The sequence below is a fragment of the Ascoidea rubescens genome (genome assembly GCF_001661345.1).
Source record: "Ascoidea rubescens DSM 1968 unplaced genomic scaffold ASCRUscaffold_3, whole genome shotgun sequence".
In the NCBI taxonomy this organism is placed as follows: Eukaryota; Fungi; Ascomycota; class Saccharomycetes; order Ascoideales; family Ascoideaceae; genus Ascoidea; species Ascoidea rubescens.
In genome coordinates, this window is record NW_017962915.1 from 116,612 (window position 1) to 138,334 (window position 21,723).

The following is a 21,723-nucleotide window of genomic DNA, read 5'->3' on the forward strand; positions in this document are numbered from 1 at the left end:
ATTATCTTTGGGTCTGGAAGTTGTTTTGGGGTTTAAAATAATTTTTATTCATTCAATCTTATCGAATTATTGGTTTTTTTTTCAATCTATTTTTGCTTTGGCCCTTGAAGAATTTACATAAATATTATAGAGTTTTCCCTAGTTTTCTCTGTTTGGTTTTTTTCCTTTTTGTTTTCGAAATCTTTTTCGTTTTTTCATCCATTTGTCAAAAGGCAACAATTCTCAATTTGAGTTTATTACTATACTATATTATATTATATATAAGAAATATTTCTATATCTTATTTTTCAGGGTTTTTTGTTCTTGTGAAAGATGTCCATTGAAGAAGTTGATGCTGCTGTTTCTTTAGAGGAATTAAGAGATGTTCTTATTGATAAAACTGGTGACACTAAGTTAGCTAACAGATTTAGAGCGTTGTTCAATTTGAAATCCATTGGTGAAGAGTTCCAAATCAATGCCAAAAAAGCAAACAAGGCAATTGAATATATATGTCAATGCTTTAATGACGAATCCGAACTATTAAAACACGAAGTCGCTTATGTCTTGGGACAAACAAAAAATCTCCATGCTACTACTTATCTTCGTGATGTCCTTGAAGATCCAAACCAACAAGTTATGGTTAGACATGAAGCTGCTGAGGCTTTAGGTGCTTTGGGTGATAAAGATTCATTGCCTTTATTGACAAAATATTTTAATGAAGATCCATTGATTGAAATTAGACAAACTTGTGAATTGGCTATCGAAAGAATAAATTGGGAAAAAACTTCCAAAAAGAATGAAGTTTTAGAAAAATCTGCTTACTCTTCAGTTGATCCTGCACCTCCTTTACCTTTAGATCAAGATTATAAGATTGACCAATTGAAAAAGATTCTCAACAGTCAAGAAGAAACCTTATTCAACAGGTATAGAGCCATGTTTAGATTGAGAGATATTGGTAGCGATGAAGCTTGTAAGGCATTAGCTTCTGCATTTGCTGACCCTTCTGCATTGTTGAAACACGAAATTGCCTATATATTTGGTCAAATTTGTAACCCAGTTGTTGTACCTGATTTGGTCAAAGTGCTCAAGAAAAAGGATGAAGCTCCAATGGTTAGACACGAAGCTGCTGAAGCTTTGGGGGCAATTGCTACTGATGACGTTTTACCTGTATTGAAGGACATGTTAAAAGACGATGTTGACGTTGTCAAAGAAAGTGCAATTGTTGCTTTAGACATGTACGAGTATGAAAATTCAAATGAAATCGAGTATGTTACTGTTAAAAATTAGCCAATTGCTGTTTTAAATTATGTTTTGGAATCTTGAGTTCTTCTTTATTATATCATTTATTACCATTATATCACTATATCACTATATCACTATTTCACTATACTATTATATCGTTTAATTTTTAATGTTTAATCTGGTTTCGGTAGGTTTGATTCTTTCTTTATCAAGACCCCACATAATCTCGGTCGTAAAGGTTCTCGCAGCTTCTTGTAGGAATATGCAGCAACTCGCCGCTTAAAAAATGAGACCGCTATCCTGGTTCTTCTATTGCTTAGTCAGCATATGCCATTTTTTAAAATTAAAATTACTTCTTGGATCTTGCAATTTTTTGGAAATATTAATATTCAATTTACCTGACTTTGTATTATAATTATAGTATAAATAGTTTTTTGGACATAAATCATTGATTGTCAATAACAATGAATAACTATCCTCCTCCTCCTCCATCGCCGCCTCCACCACCTCCTTCACCACCTCCACCACCATCTCCACCACCATCTCCTCCTTCATTACATCCAATATTTCGCGACAGTGATTTATTACCACCTCCACCACCACCACCTTTAGATTCCATTGAATCGGACAAATTTTCTGCTCAAATAGATAGTGCTCATGACACCCATCCTGTTTTGAATTTTTATGAGGAATTTAATGATATTGATCTTGATAATGATAATGAATTGATGCAAAGACAAAAAGAATGGTTTCGAATCCAGAAATTAAGATTCAAACCAAAAGTATCTTCAAAAAAACGATTTGGTGGTTTGGTGCACCCAAAAAAATTTGAAATGCCTCCTGAACATTTAAGAAAAATTATTTTTGACCATGGAGATATGTCCTCAAAATTTTTTCAGAATGATAAAAGATCATTTCTAGGGTCTTTGAAATACATGCCTCATGCAATTTTAAAACTATTAGAAAATATGCCTCAACCTTGGGAGCAAATTAAAGAGGTAAAGGTTCTATATCATACTACTGGTGCTATAACATTTGTAAATGAAACTCCGAGAGTTATTGAACCCGTCTATATTGCCCAGTGGGCAACCATGTGGTTGATGATGAGAAGAGAAAAAAGAGATAGAAGACATTTCAAAAGAATGAGATTTCCACCATTCGATGATGAAGAACCACCTTTAGATTACATGGAAAATATTGAGGATTTAGAACCTCTCGATTCAATACAGCTAGAACTTGATAAAAATGAAGATAAAAATGTTTATGATTGGCTTTATGATTATAAACCGTTATTGGATAGTAAATACCATGAAAATAATCCCAAATTGAACTTTATAAACGGTTCTTCTTATAAAAAATGGAATCTAAATTTAAAACAAATGGCTGATCTTTTAAGATTGTCAACTCCATTGTTATCCGAAAATATTGATAAAAATTACTTTTTTCTTTTTGACAAAGAATCATTTTTCACTGCAAAAGCTTTAAATATTGCCATACCTGGTGGTCCAAAATTTGAACCGCTATATAAAGATATTGAACCTGAACTAGAAGACTATGGTGAATTTAACTCAATTGACAGAGTAATAATCAGAATTCCTATAAAAACTGAATATAGAATAAGTTTTCCTTATCTTTATAATTCTTCAGTGCGATGTGTCGAAGCTAGTTCTTATAGTGAACCTATTAATTTATATATTAAAAATGATAATCCTGATATTCCCACTTTTGAATTTAATGAAAGTTTCAATCCTATAACACAGAGAAATTTAGTTACAAATAAAGATTTACGAAAATTTGAGGACTATGGATTTGATCCAATTACTGGGGATGACCTTGATGATGATTTTAAAATTTTGCCATCAAAAATAAAACCATTTTTGGCTTCAGAAAATTTGGAAAATGAGAAGGTGAATAGTGCTATTCAACTATGGTGGTCACCTTATCCTTTTAATCGTCGATCAGGCAGAATGGTCAGAGCGCAAGATGTCGCGCTAGTCAAGAAATGGTATTTGCAACATCCTCCTCCTGGTTATCCTGTCAAAGTTAAAGTTTCCTACCAAAAGTTATTGAAAACTTATGTGCTTAATGAATTGCACAAAAAGAACCCAAAAGTAACAAGGAATATTAGAAAAGTAAAATTATTAAACTCTCTCAGAAATACTAAGTTTTTTCAACAAACATCTATTGACTGGGTCGAAGCAGGTCTACAGGTCTGCAAACAAGGCCATAATATTTTAAATTTACTAATTCACAGAAAGGGTCTAGTTTATCTTCATTTAGATTATAATTTTAATTTAAAACCAACTAAGACATTGACCACAAAAGAAAGAAAGAGATCTAGATTTGGTAATGCATTTCATCTTATGAGAGAGATTTTGAAAGTTATTAAACTTTTAGTAGATGCTCAAGTTCAATACAGATTAGGTAACGTTGACGCCTTTCAATTAGCCGACGGGATATATTATATTTTGAATCACTTGGGTCAATTAACTGGTATCTATCGTTACAAATATAAAGTAATGCATCAAATAAGATCTTGCAAGGATTTAAAACATGTTGTCTATTACCGATTTAATGTTACAATTGGGAAAGGTCCTGGGTGTGGTTTTTGGCAGCCTGCTTGGAGAGTTTGGATATTTTTCTTAAGAGGTATAATTCCCTTATTAGAAAGATGGCTAGGGAATTTGTTAGCTAGACAATTTGAAGGTAGACATTCGAAAGAAGTTACCAAAACTATCACTAAGCAAAGAGTTGATTCGTATTATGATCTCGAATTAAGAGATGCTGTTATGCATGATATATTAGATATGATACCCGAAGGAATAAGACAGTCTAAAGCTAAAACAATTCTTGCTCATTTGAGTGAGGCCTGGAGATGTTGGAAGGCAAATTTGCCATATAAAGTTCCAGGGTTGCCTGGTCCTATACAACAAATAATTAATCGTTATATTAAAGCCAAAGCAGATGGCTGGATTTCCGTTGCACATTATAATAGAAAAAGAATAAGAAGTGGCACTAATATTGAAAAAACTGTTGCAAAAAAGAATCTTGGTAGATTGACCAGGTTATGGCTAAAAAACGAACAAAATCGTCAAATAAGTTTTCAAAAAGATGGACCTTACATATCAACGGATGAAGCTATCACAATACATTCTCTCATGGTTCAGTGGCTAGAAGATAGAAAATTTCAACCAGTTCCGTTTCCTCCACTAAGTTATAAGTATGATACAAAATTACTCGTGCTAGCATTAGATAATTTAAAGGAAGGGTTCGGATCCAAAGGACGATTAAATGCGAGTCAGAGGGAAGAATTAGCTTTGTTAGAACAGGCATATGATAACCCACATGATTGTCTTAACAGAATAAAGAGGTTTATTTTGACTCAAAGAGTATTTAAAGATGTGAACCTTGATATGATGGATTATTATGATTATATTCAACCAACATATGAAATTGATCCTTTAGAAAAAATAACAGATGCCTATTTAGATCAGTATCTATGGTTTGAGGCTGATCGTAGACAATTATTTCCTAGTTGGATAAAACCTTCAGATTCAGAAATCCCCCCTTTGATGACGTATAAGTGGTGTCAGACTATTAACAATCTAGAAGATGTTTGGGACACTTCTAAAGGTCAGTGTAATGTTATGTTGCAAACAACTCTAAATAAGATTGCAGAGAAGATAGATTTTACATTACTTAATAGACTATTACGATTAATAATCGATCCCAATATCGCTGACTATGTCACTGCCAAATATAATGTTTCTATTAATTACAAAGATATGAGTCATGTTAACACTTATGGAATTATAAAAGGCTTAAAATTCTCATCATTTGTATTTCAGTTTTATGGGTTGATAATTGATTTGTTACTTCTTGGTCCAGAAAGAGCTGCTGAACTAGCAAATAATGAAACTAACGATGAGCATCCAATTAAACTCTATTGTCGTTACATTGATAAGATATACATGTTTTTTAGGTTTGAAAATGAAGATGCTGATGATTTGATTAAAGATTTTCTTTCGGAGAATCCTGATCCAAATTTTGAGAATGTTATTAATTATAATAATCGTCGTTGTTGGCCTAGGGATCAGAGAATGAGATTAATGCGTCATGATGTTAATCTTGCTAAAGCTGTTTTCTGGCAAATTAGTTATCGTGTTCCAATGTCGTTAACATCCTTAGAATGGGATTCTGATGATACTTTTGTGTCCGTTTATAGTAAGGATAATCCCAATTTGTTGTTTACGATGTGTGGCTTTGAAGTTAGAATATTGCCAAAATGCCGATTAAATGAAGATTCTTCTGTTAAAGAGGGAACTTGGAAACTTATTAATCAAGAAACAAAAGAAAGGACAGCAATAGCCTATCTCCAAGTATCACAGGAACAAGTGAAAAAGTTTAATAACCGTATCAGACAAATTTTGATGTCTTCTGGGTCGACTACATTTACAAAGATAGCAGGTAAATGGAATACGGCGTTAATTGCATTGTTTTCATATTTTAGAGAAGCTGTTATATCAACTGAATCATTGCTTGATTCTTTAGTTAAATGTGAAACAAAAATTCAAACAAAAGTTAAAATGGGATTAAATTCAAAGATGCCTACTCGTTTCCCTCCTGCTGTATTTTATACTCCAAAGGAATTGGGAGGTCTTGGAATGCTAAGTGCATCTCATATTTTAATCCCTGCTTCTGATTTAAGATGGTCTCAACAAACAGACACAGGAATTACACATTTTCGTTCAGGTATGACACATCAAGATGAAAAAATAATCCCAACAATACATAGATATATTTTATCTTGGGAAGAGGAATTTACTGATTCTCAGAGAGTTTGGGCAGAATATGCAATCAAAAGAAAAGAAGCAATCCAGCAAAACCGTCGTCTTGCTTTTGAGGATATGGAAGATAATTGGGACCGAGGTATTCCAAGAATAAGTACATTGTTTCAAAAGGATCGACACACACTTGCTTATGACAAAGGTCATCGTATTCGAACAATTTTCAAACAATATTCAATGACATTATACAATTCGTTTTGGTGGACAAGTAATTTTCATGATGGTAAATTATGGAATTTAAATGCATATCGTACGGATGTTATTCAGGCTCTTGGTGGTATTGAAACTATTTTAGAACATACTCTATTTAAAGCAACTGGGTTTGATTCTTGGGAAGGCTTATTTTGGGAAAAAGCTTCTGGTTTTGAAGATTCATTAAAGTTTAAAAAATTAACAAATGCCCAAAGATCCGGTTTGAGTCAAATACCTAACCGTCGTTTTACGTTATGGTGGTCTCCAACAATTAATCGTGCAGATGTTTATGTCGGTTTTTTGGTGCAGTTAGATTTAACTGGGATATTTCTTCATGGGAAAATACCCACTTTAAAAATTTCATTAATTCAAATTTTCCGTGCTCATTTATGGCAAAAAATTCATGAAAGTGTTGTTTTTGATATTGCACAAGTTTTTGATCAGGAATCTGAACAATTACAAATTGATTCTGTTCAAAAAGAGGCGATCCATCCTCGTAAATCGTATAAGATGAATTCATCATGTGCAGATATATCATTGGCTAGTTCATACAAATGGTCAGTGAGCAGACCATCATTGTTGTATGATAGAAGTAATGAGTTTAATGCAACTACGACCGAAAAATACTGGATTGATATTCAATTGCGTTATGGAGATTATGATTCGCATGATATTTCTCGATATGTCCGATCTAAATTTCTTAGTTATACTACGGAGGCTTCAAATTTATATCCCTCGCCAACAGGTGTTATGATTGCTATTGATCTTGCTTATAATATGTATGATGCATATGGGAATTGGTTTCCAGGTTCCAAACAATTGGTGCAAAATGCGATGAGAACTATAATGAAAGCCAATCCAGCGTTATATGTTTTGCGAGAAAGAATTCGTAAAGGGTTGCATTTATATCAGTCTCAGCCACAAGAAGCATTTTTGAATTCTACAAATTATTCCGAGTTGTTTGGAAATGACACGCAATTTTTCATTGATGATACAAATGTTTATCGTGTTATTGTGCATAAAACGTTTGAAGGTAATATTGCTACAAAGCCTATAAATGGAGCAGTATTTATATTTAATCCTAAGACAGGAGAGTTGTTTTTAAAGATTATTCATGCAAGTGTGTTTGCTGGACAAAAGAGATTGGGGCAATTATCAAAATGGAAAACGGCAGAAGAAGTGACAGCGTTGATCCGATCGCTTCCAAAAGAAGAACAACCAAAACAATTGATTTTGACAAGAAAGGGATTGATGGATCCATTGGAAAACCATATGTTTGATTTTCCAAATATTCGAATTCGGTTATCAGAGTTGCAGTTGCCATTTCAAGCAGCAATGAAAATTGAAAAGTTGGCGGATATCATTTTAAAAGCCAATGAGCCCAAAATGGTGTTATTCAATCTCTATGATTCTTGGTTGAAAACGATATCCTCCTACACAGCATTTTCTCGTCTTTTATTGATCTTAAGGGCGCTTCATATTAATCAAGAAAAGGCCAAATTAATCTTGGTGCCTGACAGCAGTGTTGTTGTTGAAGAACATCATATTTGGCCCACATACAATGATAAAGAGTGGTGCGAGATTGAAATTAAATTGAGAGATTTGATTCTTAATGATTACGGGAAGAAAAGTAATGTTGATATCAAATCGTTAACACAGTCTGAGATTCGGGATTTAATATTGGGACAAAATATTAAAGCGCCATCAGCCAAGAGACAGCAAATCGCTAAGATTGAAGAACAAAATGGAGAAACTTTGAATAGTGAGGAACCATCACAGCTAACAGCAATGACGACCAAAACTACGAATGTTCATGGAGAAGAAATTGTTACAGTAACAACTAGTAATTATGGACAAAAGACCTTTTCATCCAAGACGGAATGGAGAAACCGGGCTATTTCGACAACAAGTTTACATTTGCGTGCTAAGCACATTTATGTCAACTCGGATGAAATTCTTGATGATGATAGTTATACCTATGTCTTGCCTAAAAACTTGTTGAAAAAGCTTATTTTGATATCAGACTTGCGGACCCAGGTTGGAGGATTCTTGTATGGAAAATCACCAAAAGATTTTGAGAAAGTAAAAGAGATCAAGTGCATTGCTTTAGTTCCCCAACTAGGAAACCTCAACTCGATTGAATTTCCGAAAAAGCTACCCAGTGAGGAATTTCTCAAGAAAAACAAGCTCGAACCATTGGGATGGATACACACACAGTCTCAAATTCCACAGATGATGAGTGCGATGGACATAATGACCCAGTCGGGGATAATGAGGGAGAACCCTGAGCTGTGGGAGGCTTCCAAGGTGATTGATTTGACGGTGTCGTTCACACCAGGCTCTGTGACTTTAGCAGCGTACAACTTGAGCGAGAAGGGACGCCAATGGGGGTTGAGCAACAGGGACTTGAGCTCCAGTGAGCCCCAGGGGTTCTTGCCGACGTTTGGAAAGAAGTCGCAGTTGATTCTCTCAGACAAGATGATGGGCTTTTTCATGGTGCCAGACACAGATGTGTGGAACTACTCGTTCATGGGCATTGAGTGGAACGCCGCCGACGACTACGAGTTGAAGGTGGACATCCCGCTTCCCTTCTACCACGAGCTGCACCGCCCCATCCACTTCAGCAACTTCAACGAGCTCGAGAACGATGAGCTTGAGGTGGACCAGCAGGACGTGTTTGCGTAACGCCAAGCGCCAACTGCCACAAACCAAGCTCGAAAACCATGCTCCAGGCTCCCAGCGCAAAGCACCGCGCTCCGGTGTCGTGTCGCACACGAGCACCAAGGGAGTACCGAGGGAGCGCTCATTTCCGGACAGTGCGCTGTCTGGCACTGCCGGTTGGTCACATGATGCAATCTTTTTAGGTGCTTTTTTACCACTGTTAGGCTTTCGCACTGTTTAAGCTCAGTCTTGTAAGCCTGGTTCTATCTTATCACCCATTACTTCTTATATATCTACCCAGGTCTCCTGTTTCCTCAATTGTCATTTGCTGCTTTCGACCTGCTATTGTCTTTGAGCTACTGTGCAACTGCTTTCAAACTACTCTGAAACTGCTCTGAAACCTCTTTTTTCCTTTTTGTTACCTTCCATCAACCATGTTATCGCATTTGTCCCAGGTTTATCGTAAGAATAAAAAGAAGATTATCATAACTTCCTCTGTCTTGGGCTTGACTTACATCATATCTAAATATGTGAACCAGAAAGTCACTGCTTATCAAAACCAGATCCAAGAAGAAAAGATGACCAAAGAACAGATCAAGCGAAGATTCCAGGAAACTCAAAAGGAGGCACTTTTCACCATCTTTGCCTTGATTCCTGCTTTAGATACCCCGATTTTCAAATCTTTACCTGTCGAACAAACCACTAAACTTTTGCAACAGAAAAAACTTCAAAGAAGTCTCAATGTCTCTTCTTCAGCTCCTAACAGCTTGGCTTCTCCCTCTATTCTTTCCAATTCTGATGATAACCATCCAAAATCAGAGAATCAAAACTCCTCTTCTATTCCAAAAGATAAAAAAACAAAGGTAGAATTATGGTCTGATTTAAAAATACAAACCATAGCTAGATTTTTAACCGTTATCTATTCTAATGCCTTTTTAATCGTTTTAATCAGATTACAATTAAATATATTGGCTAAAAAGGAATATCTTGAAACTGCTTTGAAATTGGCCAAAATTAATACACAAGAATTTGAAAATTCTCAATCTTTTTCCTATTTGCCCAACTTTTTATCCTTTCCAACAAATCCCATAACTAGATTATTCAATTTCAACAAAAATTCAAATTCAAATTCAAATTCAAATTCAAATTCAAATTCAAATAATAATAATAATAATAATAATAATAATAATAATAATAATAATAATAATAATAATAATAATAACAATAACAATAACAATAACAATAACAATAAAAATAAAAATAACAATAAAAATATCAACGGTATTGATCCCAAAAACATCGATAATCTTACCAACATTAACGGCCAAGATATTAACAATAAATTGGAAGAAAATTTCCAAAGAAATGATTATCTCGCTGAACAAGCCTTTCTATCTCTAACCTGGTGGCTACTAAATAGAGGCTGGATTCAAATTAGAGACATTATTCTTCAAGCTGTTAAATCGGTCTTTAATGACATCGATCCAAGATCCCCCTTCACCCTCCAGGAATTTAATGAATTGCTATTTAAAACAAGAGATTTAATCGATTTTAATTACAACTCAAATATCAACCTACAAATCTCCTATAACGAAAATAACAACTTCCTACTAAACTGTCTACTACCACCAATCGAATTGGAAACTTTTGTAATTAATCAAGTAAACAACAACAATAACAACGATAACAGAGAATTTGATATAACCTCTTCAATTATCCAAACCGTTAACTCGATCAACCATCACTATCCTTCTCCAATCTTTGAAAATGAAGAAAAACTAGACTCAATCAATTTCCCCGATAACGACCCTAATCTCGATAACGATATTAGCCTAATAAACAATGAAACTTTAAGAATCCTAATCGATGAAACTAAAAACCAAATCCTATCCGAATTAACAGAATCAACTTTAACAAGTCTTGTCACAACTTGCATAAACAAATGTTTTAAACAAATCTATCTTCTAGTTTATAATCAATCATTAGCCTCAAACTCAAACTCAAACAATATTATCAACGATTATAACGATAACAATCAAGAAAATGAAATTGAACAATTATTGGCTTCAAAAAAATTCAAATTGGCCTCGCTCTTAGCTTACATTACAAAAATCACTTCCTCTTTAAGTAGAAATGATGCATCCAATGAATTTATTTTGCTGATGGACAAAGTCCCTGGGTTGGATGAATTAAGTGCCAGTGTCTACATGAATTTTGATATATAGACTTGAAAATCTTATCTCTCGCTTTTTGTTAAAAATAATGCTTACTTTTTTTTTTTTTTTTTTTTCTTTTATTTCTCAATTATTTTTTTAATTTTATTTGTTAAATTAGCTTTATATTTTATATAATTCTGTTCTTTACTGTTCTTTTTTTTTGTGTTTTCTATTTATTTTTATTTATTATTAGTATTTTAGTAAATTTAGCAGATTTTTTTGATGGACTATATAATTAATGTATTGTTTAAAATTGTTTTAGTTACAAACTTTTTCAAAATGTTATTATTTCTTTTGTTTTTCAATATTCAATTTTCAATAAATTATTCATTCGCCTGTAGTGATATTTCAAAACGAAAAAACATTAAATAAAAACAAAACCAACTGTTAAAAAAAAGCAAAAAAAATTAAAAATACTCCCTCCAAACAAAAAAATAAAAAAATAAAAAAATAAAAAAATAAAAAAATAAAAAGAAAAAAAAAGACAAAAGATTTTTCATTTTAATCATAAAGATCAACAAATCATATATAGTATAAAAACATGCAGAAAAATCAAATAATAAGAGCAAAAAACTCTAGCAAAATAAAACTCTTATCTTTACTTAAATAAATCAAGTTCAAAGTCACTTTCACTGAAATAAGTTGATAATAACAAACGATCATTATATTTTCTTCCACTTATATTTTTCATAACATTTGAGCAAATTTCGGAATTTTTGAATTTAATAAATATTTTTCCAAAATTAGAATTGGCTCCAATTTCTTTTTTGAAATTTGCTATGTTTTCAAGATGTGGAATCTTAATATCAATTACCTCTCCATATTTAGAACATTCTTCTCTAAAATCTGATTCAAGGCTATTCACTTTTTCAACAATTTCTTTTTGAATGATACTATTAGATTCCTTATTTACAGCAGTTGATTGTTTATCCAAAATTTCTCCAACATTAAAGGAGTTTAAAATCAATAAAACATTTGATTTTTTATGAATCGAAGGGTCAGTGCCTTTGACTAAATTGAGTAAATTAAGACAATTCATTTGAACGTTCTGTTGATAACCAGCACAACACCTTTTGCAAATCAATTTAGACCCTTCTAATTCAAAAGAGTTTAATTTTTCAATATATTTCGAGGTGTTTTGCCAATCTTTAAATGTAAGAAAGGCTATATCCTTATTAATATTAGGATTATTTTTTTCCTTCAAAAGACATAGATTCTCAATATCTGAGATGGCGGATATTTTTTGTTTCAAAGATTCATCGTCATATTTTAGAGGAATGTTAGAAATTACTAGTTTTGAGTCAGAGTCTGGAACTATAGACCAATAACTATTTTTTCTATCACTGGTCTGAGTAGAATTGGGGATTATATATTCATCAGGTCTAGATATTGAAAGTCTAAAATTTAGATGATCTATTAAACGACCATCAAGTGCAATTAATATAGAAGGGATTCTAAAGTCTTGACATTGTAGTATTATAGTGTTGTTTAAAACAACATAAGATTGAATTGGGTTTTTAAAGAAAAAGTTATGAATTGAGTCAAGGAAATCATTAATATAAGCAATTATTTGAGGAGCAATAGAATTATCAGTAAGATTTCTTACTAAAATTCTTTTTGAATTAGAAGAATTTTCACAGTTGACATTTGAATTGGGATCGGTTATAGTTTTAAGAGTGGCATCATTCTTTACGTTATCAATCAAAAAATTTTGAAATTTACGTAAATCAAGTTGTTGTTGATGCTGTAATTTTCGATTATGAATATTATTAAAATTATTATTCAAATCATTAAGATTAGGTTGAAACTTTAAGCCTAATTTATTATCGCCATTTTCTTTAGGTATATTGAAATTTTGGTTGTTGTTGTTATCGTTATTGCTGTTATTGTTGTTTAAACGGATTCCAGGCAAAAGAAAAAAGCCTGAGATTTTAGCTTTTTCAGCAGAAATTTCTTCAAAGCCTTGAGGTTTTAAATCCCATAAGGTGTATGAAGATCTATCTCTTTTCTCAATGGAGATAACAGTTTCAGGATCCACTTTATTAGAAAGATGGGAATGTTTATCTGAATATCGATTAGACCTTGAGCGATAATCGTCTCTTGATCTTGATCTTAAATTTTGATTTGATCTCGACCTGGATCCAGATCTAGACCTTGAATTGGACATGTAATGTCTGGTGGGAGTTGTAGACCTTGATCTTGAGTATGCACTCCTTCTATATCTTGGATCTAATCCATTTCTTTCTCTCGCTGTTTGTCTGGGTCGTTGGCTTTCTTCCAGCCTTTCAATATAGCGGTTTTGGATTCTTTCCCTGGAGTTTTCTCTTGATATTTCAGTTGATCTCTCCCCACGTCTTGTGTGGTATCTTGAAGGCCTTCTCCTGGCAAAGTCATCGTTAGAGGGTTTGAATGAAACCCTGGGGTCGTTTCTTTCTCGAAAACGCCTGGGTCCGGTTGGAATATTTGACGAGCCCTTTAAATCAGTCACTAGATAATAAGTTAGTCAATGAATTGCAAACATATTAAAGAGTTCGCTACAAATAAAAAAAACATAAAAAAACAAAAAAACAAGTTAGCAAACTTGAAAACACTTGAAATCGATCGAAACAAAAAAAACACTCTGCCCAATACAACAAAGAACAAAGGAAAAACAGGCTCCAATACATACTCAGTAACACAGTAGCCAATATGTCAGCAAAAGAAGCACAGCTGCTCCAACATTTGTGCTCTCCATCAATACCTCTTTTCTTCTACTCATGTTCAGAGAAGCAGATTATGCAATGCTTACGTAACAATCCGGCTTTTCTTCCGGTGAAAAATAATGATTTCCACGTGACTCTTTCCGCATTTTGGCCGCTGTTTCTCAGAGGTCTTCTTCTTCCTCTGCTCCTTCTGCTGCCATTCTTCTGCTGCTTGTGCTGCCGGTGCTGTTGTCATGGAAAGCGTAAACACGAATCCCTTTCCTGCTGCTGCTTCCCGGTCCAGATCAATGACCAGGTCCAGGCCAGTCTCCAAATCAAGGCCCTCATCGGGATCTCCCTCCAGAAACCCTAAAAGGCAGTCTTTCTCTCCAAACCATAATTCCTCCAATGTTGAACATGCTGAACCTCAAGGCTCGAACAGCAATGCCTTTGGCCATTCTCGTTCAAGAGCTCATTATGAAGACAAAGTAGGCTTTCCCAGTTTTCCTGCTTCATTGCCTCCTGTTCCAACAACAAATTTTCAACCCGAAAAGAAATCTAATGGAAAAGTTATTAACTCTGGCAATGGAAGTAACTATAATCGCAATTCCAATAATTTTAACACTACTCAACAGTATGATAACTTCTCTACATATGAAAACGCAGTTGATTATTATGATAATTATGATAATTTCTATAATAGCAATAACTACAGCAATTCTCAAAATCACTTTGATTCGAAATCCAGAAAGTATTCCGGCAATAGAGATCAAAGACAAGCTACTTATTCTCAAGGTGAATCTGAAAGTCATAAATCTAATAAAAGTTATTCTAAAAAATATTCAACCTTTCATGGTTTTAATAATGGTCCTTCAAATAACTACAGAGGCAGCAGCTATTTTGATCAAGGTTTTCCCAATCAAGATAAATATAACGATGATTATCTGAAAAAACATTACAAAAGAAATTATCCAAGAGCTGAAGACAAAAGTATTTCAAATTATAATTCCAAGCATAATACCAACTTTAGTAATAAATTCAATAAAGAACCCACTGCTAGATTAGATATTCAAAATAAGACAGAAAATAAACCTAAAATTGATTATGATGTTTCAAATAGTAAACTGGATCAGCCCGGGAATTATCTTGAAATGCCAAAACTTCCCTTAAATCCATCTTCTAAATCTCCAAAGCCTTCCTCCAAGGCTATAGTCAATAATAAATCTAAGGAAAATTCACATATTGCTCAAAATTCGCTTCAGCATCAATATAAAAAACAAGATTCACCCAATAACTATCAGCCTCAAAAACCAAAGCCCCAGGTTAGAAATGATTTATGGCCTGAAGTTATTGATTTGCCCGAGAATAATTGGTTTTTCGTGCCTAATGATTTAGAAAAAAAAGCACCAAGTATTTTAAGTAGAATGAGTAATGAACATGAATTAGCTCAAAGATATAATGGTGTTGAAAACATTTTTAAATTAGCTAACCATCTAAGGTTAGTAAGGCATACCGTTTTAGCGGCTTCAATAATGTTTCACAGATTTTACATGATTAAAACTTTTCAAAATTATGATTATCACATCATGGCTCCAACGTTTACTTTTATTGCTACAAAGACTGAAGAAAATCATAGAGGCTTGGAGAATATAGCCTTGGCTGCTACATCAGTTAATAGTAAACGTTCAAAACCTCCAATAAATAATGAAAAATTAAAATCCATGAAAGAATATTGGAGTTATAAAGATAGAATAAAGATAAACGAAGAGATTGCTCTTGAAGTTCTTTGTTTTGATTTAAATTTCGACTTTCCTGATAATGTTATTAGCAATGTTTTTCAAAAAGAATTAGAAGAAATGAAAAAAAATAATTGCAACAGTGAAGATCATTTAACGATGAAAAATAAATTTGAAAGAATTTTTGCTGATGCTAAACTTATACTAGACAAATTGATTCATTTTCCTGTTTCTGTTTTATACAATCATGAAGAGATTGCTGCTATTTGTATAATTTATTCTCTAAGTTTACAAAAACAGTTTCAATTGCCTTCATATTTTTTTAAAAAACATTTTCCAAGTATAAAAGCAACAAGATTAGAAGAAATTTCAAATAATATTCTAAAAATGTACAAAAAGCTTGTTAAATTTAATCTCTTTAATCCTGAGACATTTAAGTTTCCTAGTCTCACTGTTGAAGAAATTGTTATATTGAGTGGAGGTCATGATCAGGATGATTTATAATGATAAAAATGGGTTTTTTACTGTATTTATTTGTTTTTTTTGTATTTATTTTTTTTTTCCTTCTTTTTTTTCCTTTTTTTTTCTTTTTCTTTTTTTTTTTTTTTTTTTTTTTTTTTTTTTTTTTTTTTTGTTGTTGTTGTTGTTGTTGTTGTTGTTAATCAGTTATTCAGTCCTTTTTTTCCATTTGAAAAAAAGGGGGGGGGGAGCCTTAAATGTAATTTTTCAAGTAGAAAGTTTCCTATNAATGGGTTTTTTACTGTATTTATTTGTTTTTTTTTTTTTTTTTTTTTTTTTTTTTTTTTTTTTTTTTTTTTTTTTTTTTTTTTTTTTTTTTTTTTTTTTTTTTTTTTTTTTTTTTTTTTTTTGTTGTTGTTGTTGTTGTTGTTGTTGTTGATTGGTTATTCAGTTAAATGCGTGTTTATAAAATAAAATCTGCTTTTATTTTTAAATGTAATTTTTCAAGTAGAAAGTTTCCTATGAACAAGTTTTTTTAATAAATTTCCAGTGAAAATTAAATGAAACCAAGCAATCTCAAGACATAATCTAAGATGATTCCTCCCAAAAGGATTTGGCCTGAAGCGATACTGGCAAAAAAATGCTTCCAACAGTCTTTGGGGTAATCTAAATTCACCGTTTTAATACTATTAAGAAGTCTATATCCAAACACAGAGGCACCAATAAAAAACCCAGGACCCATAGCACCATTGATACCTGCTATTGCTAACAAAGATAGGTGAGCAGCACTTAAAGAATAAAATATCTTTTTTGAATTATTGCCCCATGCTAAAGCAGTGGACTTCACACCTGCCTGCACATCGAATTTTTTATCTTGATGGGCATATATTGTATCGTAAACCATTGTCCAAAGATATGAAGAGAAAAATAAGGGCACCATTGTGGACCAGTCCCACACACCCATTGCAGCAAAACCCAACATAGTCCCCCAGCTATTGCAGATTGATAGCACAGCCTGTGGGTAATATGTGAATCTTTTGAATAGTGGATAAGTCAACACAAATGCCAAAGAGCTGGCTCCTAAGAGAAAGCAGTCAAAGGGTAGCTGTAATAACACCATTAAGCCAACGCATAACTGAGTGAACAAAAAAACAGAAGCTTGACGTACAGTTACTTTTTTGCTAGCCAAGGGCCTTTCAATTGTTCTTTCCACCTTATTGTCGAAATCTCTATCGCATATATCGTTGATTGTGCACCCAGCACCTCTCATGACAATTGACCCAATACCAAACACTCCAAGCATCCAAGCACACTGGGAGAGTGGAATAGCTGCCTGGTAAGAAGCCATTACGATTCCCCAAGAGGAAGGCAAGAACAACAACCAGGTACCCACAGGCCTCTCTAGTCTCATGAGCTCTGCGTAGGGAATCCATTTCTCAGGTAGTTTCGAGACCCAGGAGGGAGAAAGAGCTAGTGCTCTGGCAGCTTTGGCAGCTTTGATCTGCTCTTTGGTGAAGAGAGAAAACGCATTTGGAGCTGGAGCTGGAGCTGGTCTTGCAAACTTGTGATTCGCTGAGGATGTCAGCCATCTGAAATTTCGCACAACAGGACGATATCGTAGTGTCGAGGATAAGGGCCTGAAGGAGAAGAAGCTGCTCCTGAGAGGAAGCCCAAAGAGACTGAGACTGACGCTGCTGTTCATTGTTGCTGTTGCTGGCTCGACTCTTCGACCTCAGCAGAAGAAACAGCTTCTCATGCGAAACTCGAGGTGTTGTTTTCCGCACCACAACATTTCTATCCAACTCAACTCCATCTCCATCTCCAGAAGCTGCTTTATCAGGAGCTACGTCCAACGCAAGAGAAGCTAGCCATTCACACGTCTGTTCAAGGGCTGTTTTGCTGTAACACACTAGAATAACACTGCGAGGATGGAGATGCTATACATACCCGAGGTGGAAATGGCTGTGGGTGACAATCTCCCAAGTAACCCACAACCAGTTGTATTTAAAGTGGAAAACTTCACCATTGCCAACAACCAGTTGCACCACAGCCAGACCCTGACACACTCTATTCCAATCAACATGCCTGATATTCCACTTCCAACAGAGAAGTTTTTTGACTCTCTGCAGTACCAGCCTGCTTCTTACAACAACAATTTAAGCCAAAAAGACGAGTATTTGCAGACCATTTTTGATCCTAATGGTGAGAGGAAAATATCCAAAAATGGGTACTTGTTTGACTACCCAAATAAACAGTTTGTGGTCTCGACTTTTACATTGCCTGGAAGAGGGAAAAAACTATATTGCATGGCTGCTGATATTTCAAAAGAACTACAATTTAGAGATTCCTACTTATTTTTGCACAAGAACAAATCCTTATTGAAATATACAACCACTGATCAGGATAAACAGTTCCTAATAAAAGAAGGGGTCTTGCAAAATGTATTCAAATCAAGATCCATTGGAGTGATTACAATTAGATCGCTATACTTGATCTATGGAGCAAGATTAATTAAAAATGGCAGAAGAATAGTTGATGATTATTGGGAAGATATGGCAAGACAAAAGGGCTTCACTGAAAATGATCCTGTTTACAACTATACCAACGAAGAAATGATAAAATTGGGAAAAATGGAACCATTTCCTTCTAAAATCTTATCTACTTCAAATGCAATTAATGCTCTCAACCAATCAAAATCTGCAAACGCCATTTTAAATAACGATTTGTCCTCATACAGCAGTCCAAATAATTTAATGGGTATGGATGGCAGCTATTTGTCTAAAAATTCCTCATTTGATGACAGAAATCGATTCTTAGCCACTGGCTCTAACAACAGTTTTATTGGTAGTAATAATAAAAATAACAATGCTCTTTTATCACAACTAAACATGCTTTCAAATTCAAGATCAAATTCTTCAAAGTTTTCTTTGCCCATATCCAACCCTATTTCTCTAACTTCGCTAAATTCCTTTTTCCCTTCAAGTAGTCAGTTCATTAAATCTCTTCCCCATTTTTCAAATAAACACACTGCAATACACACAAAGAAACACAATCTTTTAATTAATGGTGCATTGGCTGATTCCTACAATCTCTCTTCTTTAATAAATCATTCAAAATATAAGGAATACTCTTTTCCTTTTATCTTCAAATTAAACTACCAACAAAATGAATATTTGAAACAAAACTTAATTGCTTTAGATCCTACTTTGGAAATCCGTCAAAATTATTTGTTATCATCCGGAGTTTCAATCATCCCATTGGGTTCAACTCTTAATCCTCCCAATTTCAACTCAATGACATCAAGCTCAAAATCAATTTCTGTCACTTCTTCACCTTTAACACTCGCTCAACAGCGTTCACTAATTACCTCTCCTGGTGGCTCCATTCCTCAATCAATTCCAACTTCATTATTGAATGGCGAAAGTTTAATTACTGCCACTGGCGAGGGTCAATTGTTTTATATTGGTTGTATCCAAGGTCAGAACATTCTTGGGGGAATTGATTTGCTAAAAGATTTGAGTATGCCCAGTTATGAACTGGCTTTAGAAAGTTTGAAATTGTCTCATAGTTTCTATTTATCTGACGAAAATGAAAAACTTTCATCAAGAAAATCAACTACACCTGAATCGTTTCAACAACAAAACAAGCACCTTGAAACTGTTTTAAATAGTAATAAAAAAGCAAGATCCCAGACCCCACCTAATTTTTCAGCTTCTAATTCTCCAAATCTCTCTCATGCTCACAAAATTAACAAAAATTTATCTTCACCCATGACCAAAAAAGATAGAATGCTTCAGAATTTGTCTGATACATTTTCTCCTCAGTATTCCACTAATAGTAAGATTTATCAAAACAATTCTGATAATAACCATCACAATCATCATCACAACCATAACTACCACTATCACCATCATAACCATCATTCAAAAGGTGGGGCAGGATTACAAGAAATTCTTCTGAATCTACCAATCACAACAGATTCTCAATTGATTAATCATAAGAGTAACATTGGTTTGCCGTTTTATGATTTACGATATATTATTCAAAGATTAATAGAGTTACAGCATGATGATTATTTTTATGATATACAAAGTTTGAATTTGAAATCAAATACTGATGAAAATAATACGTTGCATATTTCAGAGAATAATGAATCAAGTTTAACTGGAACTCCAATTTCTAATATAGACGACAGTGGAATAAATGATTTGAAATCTGATATTAATATAGAATTTAATAATAATAATAATAATAATAATAATAATAATAACAATTCAAGCAATATTGATGATATTGATGAGGCTGGTATTAATAATCTTAGTGAAAATCTGAGCATAAATGTTGATTTGGATGTTAATATGAATAATGTAGACAATGATTTAACAGAAAGTAAAAATAATTATGTAAAAGAGAAAGAAAAGGAAAAAGAAAAGGAAAAGAAAAAGGAAAAAGAGAGTGGTAATAACCATATCTTTTCAATAATCGATCATAAAGATTTGCATCTCAAACCCAAAGCTACAAGAGGTAAGTTCAGTAATTATGAATACCAATTAATCGGTAGAAGATCCAAAAAAGAAAAAATTAAAACTTTAGAAAATGAACATAATACAGTGGTAATAAACCAAACTCTCACAGATTTCAACAAAGTTCGTCAGAAGCAATGGAGATACTATTGGTTTCAGCGAACTGGTGGATATGAGTTGGTAAAAAAAAACATTAAGTATAATGTCAAAGAGGAATTAAAAATCAAATTGAAACAAAAAGAGATTGAGAAATTAGCCAAGGCAAAAGAAAAAGAACTTGAAGAGTCTACTAAACTAGAAGGAGCGAAAGTGAGTATTCTGGGATCAGATGTGGTTGTTACTAGCGATAACAAAGACTCAAAAAAAGAAAATGATGAAGATGAATATGAAGAAAAAGAAAAAGATGATACCAAAGAAATTAAAGATTTGGAGGACATGTTAACAAATTCCAAGAATAAAAATTATCCCAATTTGAATATTCAATTTGACATAGATAACCTTGATCTAGATGTAGACTCAGATGAGGAGGTGATACATAGTCAAGTGCAGCCTCTACCAACCAACTATTCGCTACAGCCATTTGAAGTGGAGAAGCTAAAGCAGGAGAGAAGAAGATATGAAAAAACAATTAGAAAGGAAATAATCAGTGATTTAGCTGAAAAAAAGAAGAATGAGGAGCTAGAAACCGAAAAAGCAAGCGCTGACAATAAAAATAACAATGAGAATCAACTAAAAGAAGAAAACAAACAGAACAGCGGTATGGAGCCAGCTGCCACGGTGGAACAGGAAGTAAAAACAGGAGAACAAACAGAAGCAGCGGGAGGAGAAGCAGCAGCAGCAACAGCAGAAGCAAAGACCCCAATCACAGTCCACATCACAGGCACTGAGATCATGGAGGAGATGAACAAAAGAGTGCAGTTTCAGCAGATGCTCAGAATCAACAAGGTGAAGCGAAGAAAGCCCAATCCGAACAACATCAACTGCTGCAACATCAGATAGCGCTTTGGTGGAAGAGATGGTTTTGGTGACTGTGGTGCTTTTGTGTCACCTGGAAGCTGTTTGAGTGGCATCTGAAAGGAGTGGAGGGGGCCATCAAACAGGTATTTAAAGCACTACGTATAGATCTGTTTTCCAATTTTTTTATTTTATTTCTCTTTATATATCTCTACCAGATTCTTTTTCCATTT

At 33.6% G+C, this 21,723-nt stretch overlaps 7 protein-coding genes across 7 annotated transcripts; 5 read left to right on the top strand and 2 right to left on the bottom strand.

The window, feature by feature from the left end:
• Window positions 1–312: 312 nt before the first annotated feature.
• Window positions 313–1,266, top strand: LIA1 (deoxyhypusine monooxygenase; the record flags this gene model as incomplete). Its single annotated transcript, XM_020190389.1, has 1 exon — window positions 313–1,266. One exon carries the CDS (start codon window positions 313–315, stop codon window positions 1,264–1,266), a length of 954 nt encoding a protein of 317 aa, XP_020048491.1.
• A 210-nt stretch (window positions 1,267–1,476) lies between these two features.
• On the top strand, window positions 1,477–9,150 carry PRP8 (U4/U6-U5 snRNP complex subunit PRP8). Its single transcript, XM_020189047.1, has one exon. The coding sequence runs from the start codon at window positions 1,686–1,688 to the stop codon at window positions 8,943–8,945; it is 7,260 nt and encodes a 2,419-aa protein (XP_020048492.1). The 5' UTR covers window positions 1,477–1,685; the 3' UTR covers window positions 8,946–9,150.
• Window positions 9,151–11,253, top strand: PEX3 (Pex3p). Its single transcript, XM_020189048.1, has one exon. It carries the CDS (start codon window positions 9,356–9,358, stop codon window positions 11,144–11,146), a length of 1,791 nt encoding a protein of 596 aa, XP_020048493.1. The 5' UTR covers window positions 9,151–9,355; the 3' UTR covers window positions 11,147–11,253.
• A 428-nt stretch (window positions 11,254–11,681) lies between these two features.
• ASCRUDRAFT_132714 (uncharacterized protein) lies at window positions 11,682–13,936 on the bottom strand. The gene is made up of 2 exons (XM_020189050.1): window positions 13,806–13,936; window positions 11,682–13,624 (listed from the first exon to the last, which is right to left on the bottom strand). Coding segments are annotated over exons 1-2 (1,890 nt in total). The 5' UTR covers window positions 13,807–13,936; the 3' UTR covers window positions 11,682–11,735.
• A 121-nt stretch (window positions 13,937–14,057) lies between these two features.
• BUR2 (Bur2p) lies at window positions 14,058–16,116 on the top strand. Its single transcript, XM_020192763.1, has one exon. The coding sequence runs from the start codon at window positions 14,073–14,075 to the stop codon at window positions 16,056–16,058; it is 1,986 nt and encodes a 661-aa protein (XP_020048495.1). The 5' UTR covers window positions 14,058–14,072; the 3' UTR covers window positions 16,059–16,116.
• A 453-nt stretch (window positions 16,117–16,569) lies between these two features.
• On the bottom strand, window positions 16,570–17,715 carry COQ2 (4-hydroxybenzoate octaprenyltransferase; the record flags this gene model as incomplete). Its single annotated transcript, XM_020190359.1, has 1 exon — window positions 16,570–17,715. One exon carries the CDS (start codon window positions 17,713–17,715, stop codon window positions 16,570–16,572), a length of 1,146 nt encoding a protein of 381 aa, XP_020048496.1.
• A 113-nt stretch (window positions 17,716–17,828) lies between these two features.
• On the top strand, window positions 17,829–21,638 carry ASCRUDRAFT_132726 (chromatin structure-remodeling complex subunit RSC7). The gene has a single exon (XM_020189051.1). It carries the CDS (start codon window positions 17,942–17,944, stop codon window positions 21,533–21,535), a length of 3,594 nt encoding a protein of 1,197 aa, XP_020048497.1. The 5' UTR covers window positions 17,829–17,941; the 3' UTR covers window positions 21,536–21,638.
• The last annotated feature ends 85 nt before the right edge of the window (window positions 21,639–21,723 follow it).

Bases quoted from the DNA above. Each gene is read 5' to 3' on its own strand.
- PRP8 (XM_020189047.1), top strand. From the start codon at position 1,686: ATGAATAACTATCCTCCTCCTCCTCCATCGCCGCCTCCACCACCTCCT.
- PEX3 (XM_020189048.1), top strand. From the start codon at position 9,356: ATGTTATCGCATTTGTCCCAGGTTTATCGTAAGAATAAAAAGAAGATT.
- BUR2 (XM_020192763.1), top strand. From the start codon at position 14,073: ATGGAAAGCGTAAACACGAATCCCTTTCCTGCTGCTGCTTCCCGGTCC.
- ASCRUDRAFT_132726 (XM_020189051.1), top strand. From the start codon at position 17,942: ATGGAGATGCTATACATACCCGAGGTGGAAATGGCTGTGGGTGACAAT.